The sequence below is a fragment of the Scyliorhinus canicula genome, chromosome 12 (assembly GCF_902713615.1).
Source record: "Scyliorhinus canicula chromosome 12, sScyCan1.1, whole genome shotgun sequence".
Lineage (NCBI taxonomy): Eukaryota > Metazoa > Chordata > Chondrichthyes > Carcharhiniformes > Scyliorhinidae > Scyliorhinus > Scyliorhinus canicula.
Window position 1 is genome coordinate 43,160,630 of NC_052157.1, and position 16,422 is coordinate 43,177,051.

Below are 16,422 nucleotides of genomic sequence, written 5' to 3' on the forward strand. Positions count from 1 at the left end.
AGAAGGAAAATAATGTTTCGGACCAGTATTCGTATTTCCCCGTTTTACTGTGTTTTTTCCTTCTAGGAAATGGGAGGGGGTTTCTGACCACCCTAGCTTCTTCAAAGAGGTTTTATTGATCAAATGAGAAAGGGTAGAATGGCTCTTCCTACTCATTTAACCACAACAGATTTTTCTTTTGAGAAACAGGTCGCTTGCCAATTCAGTAATCGTTTAACTGTTTTAAGTGCTGTGACTGTAAAAGGCACACAGAAACAGGTTTTCTTCTAAGATTTTGGAAGAAGAAATAATAGTATTTATTGTACGATGTGCGGGTTAGGTGGATTGGCCATGCTAAATTGCCCGTAGTGTAAGGTTAATGGGGGGATTGTTGGGTTGCGGGTTACGTGGGTTTAAGTGGGGTGATCATGGCTCGGCACAACATTGAGGGCCGAAGGGCCTGTTCTGTGCTGTACTGTTCTATGTTCTATGTTCTATGTTCTAACACCCAATTGAAGTTAGAATAATTTTAAAGAATTCTCTAATTCTCTCGTGTGCATTTGTGAGTTCAAACAGAGTGGGAGGATAGGTCAAGTAGTCCGCTGCAGATTTCTCATTAATTCTTCCCCAGATGCTGGTCACACTGTGAGACAACTAACCTCAATGCAACTGACTTTCACACGAGAGTTTCCAAACTCCACTTTCAAAGAACACATCTCAGAATCATCTCCCAAACAATGGTTTCTTCAAGGATTCACCGGCAGGATTTCAATTCCTCTCCTCTCAAAGGTTGCCCCACCTGGCTACATGTTACTTCACCCCCTCCATTCTTTCATATTTGTATGGTTTTGCCTCCTGTATTCATATGATCATGGAGGTGCAGCAGGCAGTAAAGAAAGCAAACAGTATGTTGGCCTTCACAGTGAGAGGATTCGAGTACAGGAGCAGGGATGCCTTGGTACAATCATATAGGGCCTTGGTGAGATGACATCTGCGGTATTGTGTGCAGTTTTGGTTTCCTTATCTGAGGAAGGAGGGAGTGCAGCGAATGTTTACCAGACTGATTGCTGAGATGGCGGGACTGATTTGAGGAGAAATTGAGGGCAGAATTCTCCGGGCGCGTTTTGCCGGACACCGGAGAACCCCAGCTGCGGTCAATGGATTTTTCCATTGTCAGCATCTCGCCCGTGGCCTTCTTGCAGCGGGCAGGGCGGAAGAATCCTGCCCTGAGTCAATTAGGACTTTATTCGCTGGAGTTCAGAAGAATGAGGACGAATCTCCTGGAAACCTATAAAATTCTAGACAGGATAGATCTAGGAAGGGTATTCCTCATGGTGGGGGAGTCCAGAACCAGGAGTCACAGTCTGAGGATCTGGGCTTGACCATTTAGGATTGAGATGAGGAAAACTTTCTTCTTCAGGGAGTGGTGATCCTGTGGAATTTGCTACCACAGAAGATAGTTGAAGCCAAAACATATTCTGTTTTCAAGAAGGAGTTAGATATTATGTATGTTTGTATAATGTTTGTTTGGCTGTTCATTTTTATTTGCACTTCATGTGCAAAACATGTGTGGACTGCTACTTTTATGACACTTTTATCATTTTTGTTTTTCAGTTTGTCAGTGAAAAAATGGGTGGAGCTGAAGGAACAAAACTAGATGAGGACTTTGTAGAAATGGAACGGGTAAGTAAAGGTGCTTCTGTGAAAGGCTTACAGCTAATAGCAAAACTTCAAGCTGGTTGTTAAATATAGTGAATATGCTTCAGATGTTGCATACAAGAGAAAATATTTGAAGTTCCTTGGCGAGTCTGAACCAGTGCTTTATTGATTGTAGAACATGGATTTAATTTATGAAAAGCTATTTGAAGTAGTAGGGCTTTTAACTAAAGCTGAGAAGGTGATGCGATGCCATCAAGATTATGAAGGTTTGGGCAGCACGACTGGTGCAGTGGTTAGCATTGCTGCCTCATGGCGCCGAGGTCCCAGGTTCAATCCCGGGCCTGGGTCACTGTCCATGTGGAGTTTGCATATTTTCCCCATGTTTGCGTGGGTTTCACCCCTACAACTAAAACATGTGCAGGGTAGGTGGATTGGCCACACTAAATTGCCTCTTAATTGAAAAAAATGAATTGGGTACTCTAAATGTATTATTTTTTTAAATATTGCAAAGATTTGTTACAAGGTAAACAGTGATAGATTAGTTCCACTCGCTGCTGAGATGGTAACCAGACAAAATTTAAACCAAACCCAAAAAGAATTGAAGGGACACCTTGGAAAAAGCTAAGTGCCTTTTGATATAGTCAGTGGTTAAAGTGTAGGACCAGCTGGCGCAGCTGGCTGAAACAGAGGCCATGGGTTGGATTTCATGGGAGGGGTAAGCGTTGCATATTGCTCACCCTCCTCACCCTCCACTGAAGAGTCGGTCAGCAGCCAATGCAGCTAGAAGAAGCCTGCACTGCAGCCAGGGGGATAAGCAGGCCGAGTGTGCAATATATGCTCCCTAAGTGGGAGGACACCCCGCCCACGAGAGCTGCTGGTCAATCCGTTATTATACAGGTCAATAGCTTGTTCACAAGCTCAATTGACCCTTAAGTGTTCAAAACTGGTGGGCAGGTTGCCTATTTAGGCACCTTCCTGTCGTATTCTGTAGACTGGATGAAGTGAATGATGAACTACAAAACATGTAGTTAAAATAATTTTGTGCAACAACTACGTGGTTAGATAACTAGGATACCGTGTGGGCAGCACAGTAGCATAGTGGTTAGCACAATTGCTTCACAGCTCCGGGATCCCAGGTTCGATTCCCGGCTTGGGTCACTATCTGTGTAGAGTCTGCACATTCTCCCCGTGTGTGCATGGGTTCCCTCCGGGTGCTCTGGGTTCCTCCCACAGTCCAAAGATGTGCAGGTTAGGTGGATTGGCCATGCTAAGTTGCCCTTAGTGTCCAAAATTGCCCTTAGTGTTGGGTGGGGTTGCTGGGATATAGGGATAGGGTGGAGGTGTGCGGTTGGGTAGGGTGCTGTTTCCAAGAGCCGGTGCAGACTCGATGGGCCGAATGGCCTCCTTCTGCACTGTAAATTCTATGAATTCTATTAATTCTATAACTAAAATAATAATCGACTAACACTAATCTACTATCGTGGAACTACTGCAAATATGTCTATCCTCCAGCACGACCTACCCCCTATATTCTCCGACTATAGGGTCACGCGAAGGATTTACAATGGCACCTAGTGGTCAGAGGGCATACATTACATTATGTACAAACTTGCCTTATGCATATCATCACACCTCCCAGCTACTGAATAATGGAAGCTGGGTGGGAATATGTTGGGCTTGCCAACCGTCATGGTTTACCTGTGTCCTTGCTGAAAACATGCTGGAGGAAAGCTGTAAGATCCAGCCCCTTAGATTCTTCAAAAAGGAATTAAATAACATTTTGAAAGTAAACAGCTGGGAAAGTGACTAGGTGTTTGGGATTAGTTAAGGCAGATCATGTGGAGAAATGCACCAGCACCCGTTTGGCGGTTGTTTTGCTACTTCAACATTTTGTGGTTCGATGCAGTCAGTGTATGATCGTAAATACAACGACACTCTGATCATAGTCTGACTCAGGCAAGTTTATTGTAAAATATTAGACTGCCACCTGCTGTCTGATTTATAAATCATACCAATGAAATGCAAAAATACATGATTGTTACCCTTAATGGGATAGTAACTTTAAAACGTAATGTTTTGTGTGGATACAAGGGACTTTATTATCCTATTTTTAAAGATACTTTCCCCAAAGCCTGCATCACAATTTATTCTTCAACTGGTGAAGCAAAATGGAGATCGTCACTTGCAATTTGCAAAGTGCCTTTAATGTAATGAAACATCACAAGGCCCTACACAGGGACATTATCAAATTAAATTTGATGGCATATCACATAAGGAGATATTGAGTTTGGTGAGCAAGAGTTTGGTCAAAGAGATTTTCAGGCATATCTCACTGCCTGCCATTTGGAAAAAGAAGTGCTGCAGGCCATGTGCTGTAGGTACACCCACTGTGCTGTTAGGGAGAGAGTTCCATGAAGTTGACCCAGCATCAGTGAAGGAATGGCGATATAGATCCAAGTCAGGATGGTGAGTATCATCAAGGGAAAGGTGATGTTTCCATACATCTTCTATACTGGTCCCTCAAAGTTGTAGAGGATTTGGGTGGTGTTATCGCGGAGCCTTGGTGAGTTGCTGTAGTGTATCTTACAGCTGGTGGACACTGGAGCCACTGTGCATCAGTGGTGAAGGGACAGAATGTTTAAGTTAGTGGCTGGGGTGCCAGTCAAATGGCTGCTTTGTTCTTGTTTCTTTCGTATTGTTAGAATTGCACTCATACAGGCAGTGGATAGTATTCTGTGACATTCCTGAATTGTGCCCTGCAGATGGTGGATGGACCAATGTAACCCCAGATTAATAGTGGGGGATTCAGGATTCAGGCATGGTGATGCCATTGAATGTGAAGGGGTGGTTAGATGTCTCTTGCTGGTGATGGTCATTGTCTGGCAATTCTGTGGCACAAATGTTAATGCCAGGTCTTGCTGCATTTAGATATGGACTGATTCTTTACCTGAAGCGTCACGAACATTGTGCAATCATCAGTGAACATCATCACTGTGGTGAATGTGATTCACACCGGATTATAACCTGTATATACATGTGTCTATATTGTAAGTACAGTTGCAATATCTGACCTCCAGGGGGAGTAGCTCTGAGAATGCTTGAGAGTTGTACGGGGCTCCTCCCTTGGCTCCGCCCAGGACTCCTCCCCCGGGAGCTACTGTATAAAGATCAGTGCCACAGTGTCAGCCGGCCAGTTCACCGAAGGTTCAATGGCTAACAGGCTGGCTCTGTTGTAAGTATATTAAAACCGCTATTCTAATCCTACAAGCACGTGTCCGTAGAATTGTTGGTTCCAACAATTTAATATACTTAGGAAACAGCCGAAGAAATCATGGAAGCAGCCCTCAAGCCCGGACGCCGAGAACTCGACCCACAGGATGCAGAGGCTAAGGAATTTTTTTCCCACTGGCTGAGATGTTTTAAAGCCTACCTGGCAGAAGCCAGCACCGCTGGAACAACGGAGGAACAAAACCTCAGCCTACTGCACACGAGGGTAAGCCACAGCTGAATCCGGCCGGTTCCTACACCGCAGCGCTGGCAATACTGGACAAAATGTACGTTAGGCCCATTAACGAGGTTAATGCACGCCACGTGTTTACGACTCGCCGTCAGCGGTCTACAGAAACGCTTGCCGAATTTGTAAGGGAATTGAACAACCTTTCCAACCAATGACTGTAATTATCAAGCCGTTACCGCGGCTGAGCATAGGGAGCTTGCTGTGCGGGATGTTTTCGTAGCGGGCCTTAGGTCTAACTATGTGCGCCAAAGACTGCTATAAAAGGGGGCCCAGGACTTAGACACAACTGTGGAGGCTGCTATCACTATGGAAGTTTCCTTCCGCAGCCTCACGTCGTTTCCCGCGGACCCCACGACCCCATCGTGGACCTCCGACCAACAGTCCCCCCAGGCCTGTGCTGCACGGCCCCCCAGCTACCGCGCTGCCAAAGCCAGTTACTCTGCTGCCCCAGCCAGCTACTCAGCTGCCCCAGCCTGCCATTTCTGTGGCCAAAGCCAGCACCCGCGGCAGCACTGCCCAGCCCGATCCGCGACCTGCAGCAGCTGCGGGAAGAAAGGCCACTATGCCAGAGTGTGCCTCACGAAAAGGGCCCCAGTTTCTAACTCCCTGCAGAGAGAACAAATCGCTCCCAACACCAGCGGGCCCGCGGGGCCCGAAACGCTGTGGCCTAGGCCCCGACTCCGCCACCTCCCGCCATGTGCGATCCATGGGGGCCGCCATCTTGGCAAATCCCCACCATGTGACCAGCCACGTGCGACTCATGGGGGCCGCCATCTTCCTCGCCGCTCACCACATGCGATCCACGGGCTCCATCTGCATCGGCATGCTCAGAAAGCTCATCTGAAGAATACGACTTCCTCGGGCACTCGCCACGCGGCCCGCAACTCAACGCGGTCACCCTGGATCAATCCCGCCCCAAGCACTTAAGAAGTTCGATGGCGGAGGTCCAGATCAACGGGTACAGCACGCCATGCCTCTTTGACTCCGGGAACACCGAGAGCTTTATACATCCAGAACTGGTAAGACGTTGTTCACTTTCTATTTTTACGGTGAGCCAAACTATCGCCCTCGCTTCGGGCTCCCACTCAGTCCAAATCCAAGGACGCACCGTCGCTACGCTCACAATTCGAGGCGCTAGTTATTCTAAATTTAAACTTTACGTCCTGCCCGACCTCTGCGCGCCACTCTTATTAGGCCTGAATTTCCAGTGCAACCTCAAGAGCCTCACCCTCAGCTTCGGCGAGCCCCTGCTCCCACTCACTATCTGCAGCCTAGCCACACTGCGCATCTCCCCCCCCCCTCCTCTCTTTGCCAATATCACTCCAGATTGCAAGCCAATAGCTACTCGCAGCAGGCGATACAGCCTACAAGATAGGGTCTTTATCTGTTCGGAGGTCCGACGGCTGCTCAGTGAGGGGATCATAGAGGCCAGTAATAGTCCCTGGAGAGGTGGTGGTCATCAAGACCGGGAAGAAATTTTGCATGGTCGTCAACTATAGCCAGACCATAAATCGCTTTACGCTCCTAGATGCGTATCCCCTCCCCAGAATTGCAGACATGGTTAATCAGATCACCCAATATCGGCTATTTTCCACGGTGGATCTGAAGTCTGCATACCACCAGCTCCCAATCCGCCCGGAGGACCGCCACTACACGGCGTTCGAGGCCAATGGCCGCCTCTTCCATTTCCAACGGGTTCCCTTCGGCATCACTAACGGGGTTTCGGTGTTCCAACGAGCAATGGACCGAATGGTAGACCAGTACGGGCTGCGGGCCACATTTCTGTATCTGGACAATGTTACCATCTGCGGCTATGACCAGCAGGACCACGACGCCAACCTCCACCGTTTTCTCCAAACGGCACAGAAATTAAATCTCACTTAAAACAAGGAGAAATGCGTTTTCCGCACAAACAGACTGGCCATCCTCAGCATCATGGAGAACGGAGTCCTGGGCCCAGGCCCGGACCGCATGCAGATCCCTCATTGCCCCAGGGCCCTCAAACAGTGCTTGGGGTTCTTTTCATACTACGCCCAGTGGGTCCCTCAATATGCGGACAAAGCCCGCCCACTCTTTAAGGCCACACGATTTCCCCAATCTGCTGAAGCGCGCCAGGCCTTCAGCTGCATCAAGGAGGACATCGCCAAAGCAGCCATGCGGGCAGTGGATGAATCCACTCCCTTTCAGGTTGAGAGCGACGCCTCAGAGGTAGCTCTAGCAGCCACTTTAAATCAGGTAGGGAGGCCCGTTGCATTTTTCTCCCGTACCCTATCCGCTTCAGAACTCCGACACTTCTCAGTCGAGAAGGAAGCGCAAGCCATCGTGGGGGCTGTTCGTCACTGGAGGCACTACCTCGCAGGTAGGAGGTTCACCCTCATCACCGACCAACGATCGGTTGCCTTTATGTTTGACAACTCGCAAAGCGGAAAAATAAAAAGTGATAAAATCCTTCGGTGGAGGATCGAACTCTCCATCTATAGTTACGATATTAAATATCGGCCGGGGAAGCTCAACGAGCCCTCGGATGCCCTATCCCACGGGACATGCGCCAGCGCGCAGATCAGCCGTCTGAAAGCCATCCACGTGGACCTCTGCCATCCAGGGGTCACCCGGCTCGCCCACTACATCAGAGCCCGAAACCTGCCTTTCTCCAACGAGGAGGTAAAAGCGGTCACCAGGGACTGCCCGATCTGTGCGCAGTGCAAACCGCACTTCTATAGACCAGACAGGGCCCACCTGGTCAAGGCTTCTAGGCCCTTTGAACGCCTTGTGATCGATTTCAAAGGGCCACTCCCCTCCACTAACAAGAACATCTATTTCCTCAACATCATTTACGAGTTCTCCCGATTCCCTTTTGCCATTCCATGCCCTGATATGACCTCCCACACAGTCATTAGGGCCCTGCATAGTGTCTTCACCCTGTTCGGTTTCCCCAGCTACGTGCACAGCGACCGTGGTTCGTCCTTTATGAGTGGCGAGCTGCGTCAGTACCTGCTCGACAAGGGCATCGCCTCGAGCAGGACTACCAGCTACAACCCCAGGGGGAACGGACAGGTGGAGAGGGAGAACGCGACGGTCTGGAAGACCGTCCTACTGACCCTCCGGTCTAGAAAACTCCAAGTCTTCCAATGGCAAGACGTCCTCCCAGACGCGCTCCACGCTATCAGATCCCTCCTCTGTACAGCTACAAATCAAACCCCTCACGAGCGACTATTCATTTTTCCTAGGGGCACTACCACGGGATTCTCACTTCCGGCGTTGCTGAGGACACCAGGCCCAGTCCTCCTGAGGAAGCACGTCAGGTGGCACAAATCTGACCCCCTTGTTGAAAAGGTGCGCCTCCTCCATTCCAACCCCCAGTATGCATTCGTGGAGTTCCCGGACGGTCACCAGGAAAGAGTATCCCTTCGGGACCTGGCACCCGCTGGATCCAGCCCCCCCCCCCCCCCACCCCCACTGAGGAACCCCTTACCCCGTTCCCTAAGCTGCCACCCCCTCGCGCCCCCGATCCCGCAAGCTCATCCCACCGGTTCCACGTGCCAGAACCAGCCTGCCCCCAGCGCCCCCAGTCTCCGGTCGAGCCAGAGGTGTATAAAGTTTGGACGAGACCCGCCCCGGAGTCTGCCATTGTACCCCAGCTCTCAACACCCACCCAGCCACCGCAAGAGGCTGCAACCCCGGTGCTCCGCAGATCGAAAAGAACAATTCGTCCACCGGACAGACTAACTCTGTGAGCCACCACCCCCGCTGGACTCGATTTTTTTCACAGGGGGTGAATGTGGTGAATGTGATTCACACCGGATTATAACATGTATATACATGTGTCTATATTGTAAGTGCAGTTGAACTATCTGATCTCCAGGGGGAGTAGCTGTGGGAATGCTTGAGAGTTGTACGGGGCTCCTCCCTTGGCTCCGCCCAGGACTCCTCCCCCGGGAGCTGCTGTATAAAGATCAGTGCCACAGGGTCAGCCGGCCAGTTCACCGAAAGTTCAACGGCTAACAGGCTGGCTCTGTTGTAAGTATATTAATACCGCTATTCTAATCCTACAAGCACGTGTCCGTAGAATTGTTGGTTCCACCAGTCACACCTTAAAAGGAGGAAGGTCATTGTTAGGCAAGCGGGTGGGAACCAAATCAAAGGTGAATTAACTGAAGGGGAACTAGAGAGTGGCGCCAGTTAGACTCAGAGGAAGAACAGGGTGTGGTTGCTGCTCAGTGAGAGTATGGTGGACTCAAGTGTCTTTGTTTCAATGCAAGAGGTGTAACAGGTAAAACAGATGAACTTAGAACTTGGATTAGTACTTGGAACTATGATGTTGTTGCCATTACAGAGACTTGGTATTACAGAGACTTGGTTAAAGGACGGACAGGTTTGGCAGCTTAACGTTCCAGGATACAGATGTTTCAGGTGGGATAGAGGGGGATGTAAAAGGGATGGAGGAGTTGCACTACTAGTTAAGGGGAATATCACAGCTGTACTGCGATAGGACACCTCGGAGGGCTTATGCAGTGAGGCAATATGGGTAGAGTTTAGGATTAGGAAGGGTGCAGTCACAATGTTGGGAGTTTACTCTAGGCCTCCCAACAGCCAGTGGGAGATAGAGGAACAGATATGTAGGCAGATTTTGGTAAGGTGTAAAAGTAACATGGTTGTTGTGGTGGGTGATTTTAACTTCCCCGAAATTAACTTGGACTCACTTACTGCTAGGAGCGTGGATGGGGCAGAGTTTGTAAGGAGGTCCAGGAGGGCTTTTTGAAACAGTATGTAGACAGTCCAACTAGGGAAGGGACTGCATTGGACCTGGTATTGGTGAATGAGCCTGGCCAGATGGTCGGCGTTTCGGTAGGGGAGCAGTTTGGGAACTGTGACTTCAATTCAATATGCTTTAAGGTGCTGATGGATAAAGATAAGTGAGGTCCTCGGGTGAAGGTGCTAAATTGGGGAGTCAGGAGGGCTCAAATGGGTCAGAAACTTCATTGGCCAGCAGGATTAAGGAGAATCCCAAGGTTTTTATATACATATATAAAGGGCAAGAGGGTTGGCCCACTCAAGGACAGGTGAGGGAATCTATGTGTGGAGCCAAAGGAAATGTGCGAGGTATTAAATGAGTACTTTGCGTCAGTATTCACCGTAGAGAAGAACTTGGATGATGATTCTGGGGAAGGGTGTGTAAGTAGTTTGTCATGTTGATATCAAAAAGGAGGAGGAATTGGGGCTCTTGAAAAACATTAAGGTAGACAAGTCCCCAGGGGCTGATGGGATATATCCCAGAATACTGAGAGAGGCAAACAAGGAAATTGCTGGGGCCTTGAGAGACATCTTGGTGTCCTCACTGGCTACAGAGGAGGTCTGGAGAATAGACTATGTTCCTTTGTTTAAGAAGGGTAGCAAGGATAATTTGAGTAATTAAAGGCCTTAATCAATGGTAGGAAAATTATTGGAGAGGTTTCTTCGAGACAGGATTTACTCCCACTTGGAAATAAGTAGACGTATTAGCGAGAGGCAACATGATTTAGTGAAGGGGATGTCATGTCTCACTAACTTGATCGAGTTTTTTGAGGAAGTGACAAAGATGATTGATGAGGGTAGGGCAGTGGATGTTGTCTACAAGGACTTCAGTAAGGTATTTGACAAGGTCCCTCATGGCAGACTGGTACAGAAGGTGAAGTGCATGGAATCCGAGGTGAACTGGCAAGATGGATACAGAACTGGCTCGGTCTTAGACGGTAGCAGTGGAAAGGTGCATTTCTGAATGAAAGACTGTGACTAGTGGCATTCCTCAGGGATCAGTGCTGGGACCTTTGCTATTTGTAATATTTATAAATGATTTGGAGGAAAATGCAACTGGTTTGATGAGTAAGTTTGTGGATGACACAAAGGTTAGTGGAATTGCGGATAGCGATGAGGACTGTCAGAGGATACAGCAGGATAATGATTGGTTGGAGACGAAGGTGGAGAGATGGCAGATGGAGTTTAATCCAGACAAATGTGAGGTAATGCATTTTGGAAGGTCTAATACAGACAGGAAATATACAATAAATGGCAGAACTCTTAAGAGTATTGATAGACAGAGCGATCTGGGTGTACAGTTACACAGGTCGCTGAAAGTGGCAACGCAGCTGGAGAAGATAGTCAAGAAGGCGTATGACATGCTTGCCTTCATCGGCCAGGGCATTGAGTTTAAAAATAGCCAAGTCATGTTGCAGCTTTATAGAACCTTAATTAGGCCGCAATTGGAATACAGTGTTCAATTCTGGTGTCCACACTACCAGAAAGATGTGGAGGTTTTGCAGAGGGTATGGAAAAGATTCATCAGGACGTTGCCTGATATGGAGGGCATTAGCTATGAGGAGAGGTTGGAGAAACTTGGTTTGTTCTCACTTGAACAACTATCAGGTGACCTGATAGAAGTCTACAAAATTATGAGGGCATTGACAGGGTGGATAGTAAAAAGCTTTTTCCCAGGGTGGAAGAGTCAATTACCAGAGGGCATAGGTATAAGGTACGAGGGGCAAGGGTTAAAGGAGAAATACAAAGCAAGGTTTTTACACAGAGGGTGGTGGGAGCCTGGAACTCGCTGCCGGGGAAGTTGTGAAAGCAGATACGATAGTGACTTTTAAGGGATATCTTGACAAATCCATGAAAAGGATGGGAACAGAGGATATGAGCCCCGGATGGGTCGGGGGCTTTAGTTCCGACGAGCAGCATGGTCAGTGCAGGCTTGGAGGGCTGAAGGGCCTGTTCCTGTGCTGTAATTTTCTTTATTCTTTGTTCTTTGATGAAGCAGCTCAAAATGGTCGGGTCTAATGCACCACCTTGATTTGTGGGGGAATCACGAGCTTGAACTGGGATTTGCTCATAAGAACTTGTAAAAGGCTGGATGTGATTGCACTATATCATCCCTCTGTACTGGGTTCTGATGAGGGAGTCTTAATACAACAACAACTTGAATTTTTATAGCTTCTTTCACTCAGTAAAATATCTCAACCTGCTTCACAGGAGTGGTACCAAACAAAATTTGACACTAAGCCACATGAGGCTATATCAGGGCAGATTCAAGAATTAGGTTTTTAAAGAGCTTCTTAAAGGAAGTGAGAGAAGTGGAGAGCAAATAGTAACATAGAAACACTGAAAATGGGAGCAGTGTTGGACATTCGACCCTTTCAACATGATCATGGCTGATCCTCTACCTCAGCACCACACTCTCCCTTTACCCTTGAAACCTTTAGAATCTAGGAATCTATCTATTTTCTCCTTAAATATGCTCAATGATTTGGCCTTCACAGCCTTCTGTGGTAAAAAATGCCGCAGATTAATCAAATAAATTTCTCTTCATCTCGGTCCTAAATGGCCTACCCCATATCCTGAGACTGTGACCCCTTGTTCGAAACCTTCCAGCCAGAGGAAACAACATCGCTACATCCATTCTGTCCACCCGTGTCAGAATTTTATACGTTTCAAGTAGATTCCCTCTCATTCTCTTAAATTCCAGCCCAGTTCACCCAACCTCTCCTCATAGTGTTTGAGAGATAGTTCCAGAACCTGGGGCCTGGACAGCCTGAGGCATATCTGTCAATGGTGGGGGCGAATAAAATTGGAGTTGCACAAGAGGCCAAAATTGGAGGAATGCCAAGAGCTTAGAAGGTTAGAGGGCTGGAAGACTTTACCAAGTGGAGTGAGGGTGAGGGATTAGAGTGCAAGGATGAACATTTTAAATTTGAAACGCTGCTTCACCGGAAACCGGTATAGATCACAGAGATGATGGGTGAACAGGACTTTGTGTAAGTGGATAGAAGCATTAACCCTTTGCACAAGTTCAAGTTTAGAAGAAAATGGGAGACAGCTTTATCTGTATCAGCTGCACAGCTTGCTGTCCAAGCATGCTTCCTTTTCAATACTTCCTGATTTGTGTACTCGCTAGAAATATATCTGTGTGCATCCCCCCCACTAAGCTGTACTTATCTGGGTTTTAACAGTATTTTAGATCCATGTAGCACCGTTTGAAACCCTCAAGCTTTTAATTTATTCCCTTAATTTCACCCTGTTTTCTGCCAACAAAGCTCACGTTTGTTTTTTGCTTGCTTTAACTAAATAACAACAAAGAAACTTGGTACTTAAAATATTGCATATTAATATTCTGAATACGTCACTCTTTCTCTGATTGACAGATCTGAATAGAATTTATGAGTGGGGAGATATTACAAGTGCAGTGGTGTAACTGCTCTGATTTCTGAATGAAAATTTTGCAAATGAAGAGTTATCTAGAAAAATGTTGGGTGTAGATCTTATCAATGGTATGTGGTAATGTGCTCTTGGAGAACTAGAAGTGCTTGCACTTGTTTATATTTAGTCGCCACATGCAGATGCTTTATGTAAGAGTATTGACTACAACCATTGTAAACATTCATATTTAAATTTTCAAATGAACTTTGATTTCTTTTCTTATTTTAAGAAAATAGAAGCTACAAGCAAAGCCGTGGCAGAGGTTCTGTCTAAAACCACTGAGTACTTGCAGCCGAATCCAGGTATGAAACAATACTTAGAAATATAATTTTTAAACATTTTAAATACGATTTCTTATTTTGGTGCTTTTAGGTGAGAGATAAGACTTTTCGTGAACACGAGGTTAGGTGTCATAATGAATTGACAACGTGAGAGCCTAACATTCCGGTAGATTTAGTGAATGGATGGAACAGTGCCAGATGCAATTTAGTTAATAAAAAATGATTTCTTAAATTTTGGATGCAAGAATGGCAGATGGGATTACAATCTAAATGGGAAAGCTCCAGGCAGATGATTGCGAACAAAAGAATTTAGAGGTCTAGGAACACAAGCCAACACAAGTAAACTTGCAAGATTAATAAAGCAAATAAGATACTGGATTTCATCACAAAATTATGATTTATAAAAGTAATGAAGTTCAACTCCAGTCGTAAATAGAGTTCGTTGGACCTTAGAATTTTCTATTCAACTTTGGGCAGTCGTTCTTCAAATATAACCTTTAGAGATAATCTAGTGACCATTCACCAGGATGTTACATGGATTGAAAAATTGAGGGGTTTGGGGAGTTTAGATCCTGTGATGTTTGTCCCTTTAAGGACAAAACAGCAGAATAAGGGTCACAAAGGACACTGAGAGTGGAATCACCCCATGGTGAGTGAGGCTCCTAGGCAAAGATTCATTTTGGGAGCTACATACACCCATGAGGCTGCTGTACAATCCTCAACGAAGTCTGTGAAAGTGCATCTTTACATCTGGTAATGAGGATCAACTATACTGACATTGCCTCTGGCCCGACACCTGTGAGTACCCTGTTTTAATCGAGGTCACCAGAATGTGTCTCTTTGGGCGAATAGACGCATTTGAGTCCTCCACGGAGGACTGGACACAATATGTCGATATTATTTCCAAGCAAACGAAATAGGGGAAGAGGCAAAATGCAAAGCAATTCTCCTAAGTATTTGTGGAACTCAGACCTCAAACTTTATTCACAGTCTTACAGCCCCAAGCGTGCCCAATTCCAAATCATTCGAGATCTCATGGATTTAGTGAAGGCTGAATTGCACACTCAACCATCAATTATACTCCAGAGATTCAAATTGTTTTTTTTTAGAGTACCCAATTCATTTTTTTCCAATTAAGGGATAATTTAGTGTAGCCAATCCACCTAACCTGCACATTTTAGGGTTGTGGGGCGAAACATGGGGAGAATGTGCAAACTCCACATGGACAGTGACACAGAACCGGGATCGAACCTGAGACCTTGGCGCCTTGAGGCAGCAGGGCTAACCCACTGTGCCACCGTGCTGCCCGATTCAAATTTAATTAAAGGGTGAGAGCCCCAGGTGAATCAGTTGCAACTTGACATTGCTAAACAGAAGCAGTTATCGACTATGTAATCGGGCAATGGAGATAGCGCTGGCCATGGAAAGTTCTGAAAAAGGTGCTAAAGGGCTGCAGAGCGCACGAAGTGGCACCATTCGGTGCAGGAACCTGCAGCCATGAAGTGGGAAACAATTTCAGCCACCAACAAAACAAAAAGGTACAGAATAGGCAATCGGGCAAATGCTTAAAGTAGAATGTTACCGATGTTGAGGTAATCACACTCCTGAATCATGTCGGTTTAAGGAGATTGAATGTTTTTGTTGTCATGAAAGAGGACATTTGATAAAGCAGTGCTAAGTGAAGATCAGGGAGTAATGGATCAACTATGATGTTACAAGTATACAATATGGAAGTGCCAAGTTCCACTGATTCTGGTATTCACTCTCTGTTTAATCAAAAATAGGCAAGATTGACCCTATTACTGTAACACTCTGGGTAAATGGGAAGCTTCTGAAGATGGAAGTGGATACAGGGACATCAGCCACCATGTTCATCAAACATACATTTCAGTAACTAAGAGAGGAAGTTCAACCAAAGAACTTAAAGAGCACTTATGCCAAGTTGAAGACTTATATGGGCGAAGCGAGAAAAATAAAAGTACCCACAATGGTACCTGTAAGCTATGGGCAACAGTCCACCAAAGTGTGAGACAAAATACTTGTAGAATGGTAAATGAGCCCGTTTCTGAGGAAATGCAACAATTTTTTACCCACAAGAACAAATTGAATTGTCAGAATGGCATCAAACTCTGGGAGCAAGAATAGTCGTTTCTGTACCAGACAGAGAGCTCCTCCTAAATGAATTATACAGTGCTCATCCCAGCATCTCTAAGATGAAGATACTTTCCAGGAATTACGCATGGTGGCCTTGTATTGATGTTAATATCAAAAACGTAGTCAAACACTGTCAGCACTGCCAACTCAACAAAAGTTGCCTACTACAGCCCCACTGCACCCTTGAGAATGGCCTGGCAGGACATGGGTACGAATCCCTATTCATTATGTTGGTCCATTCCTGGCACAATATTTATGCTCATGATTGATGCGCTCACTAAATGGATGGACATTTTTGAAATGAAGTCACCTATATTGCGTGGTACCAACAAAAGATTACATCAGTGCTTTTCACCTCTCAGATTACCTGATGTTCTGATATCAGACAATGGAACCATATTCACAAGTGCTGAATTTCAAAATGTCACCACTCTCAACGGTATTAAATACACTAGAACAGGGGTGGGCAAACTACGGCCCGCGGGCCGCATGCGGCCCGCCAAAGGTCTTTATGCGGCCCACCAAGATCAAGTCATAAAAAAAAAAGTTTCCTTTTTTTTTTATAAGGTTAATGGGGGGGGGCTGTTGGGTTACTGGTATAGGGTG

At 46.5% G+C, this 16,422-nt stretch overlaps 1 protein-coding gene across 5 annotated transcripts in view; it reads left to right on the forward strand.

Annotated features, from left to right (window-relative positions):
* Nucleotides 1-16,422, forward strand: part of sh3gl3a (SH3-domain GRB2-like 3a) — a 183,296-nt gene that overhangs the window by 131,707 nt on the left and 35,167 nt on the right. For all 5 annotated transcript variants that reach the window (XM_038813566.1, XM_038813565.1, XM_038813562.1 and 2 more), the window contains 2 exons: nucleotides 1,594-1,662; nucleotides 13,611-13,683. In XM_038813566.1, coding sequence (XP_038669494.1) covers nucleotides 1,609-1,662; nucleotides 13,611-13,683 — 127 coding nt within the window. In that variant the 5' untranslated portion in view covers nucleotides 1,594-1,608. The remainder of the gene's footprint in view (nucleotides 1-1,593; nucleotides 1,663-13,610; nucleotides 13,684-16,422) is intronic.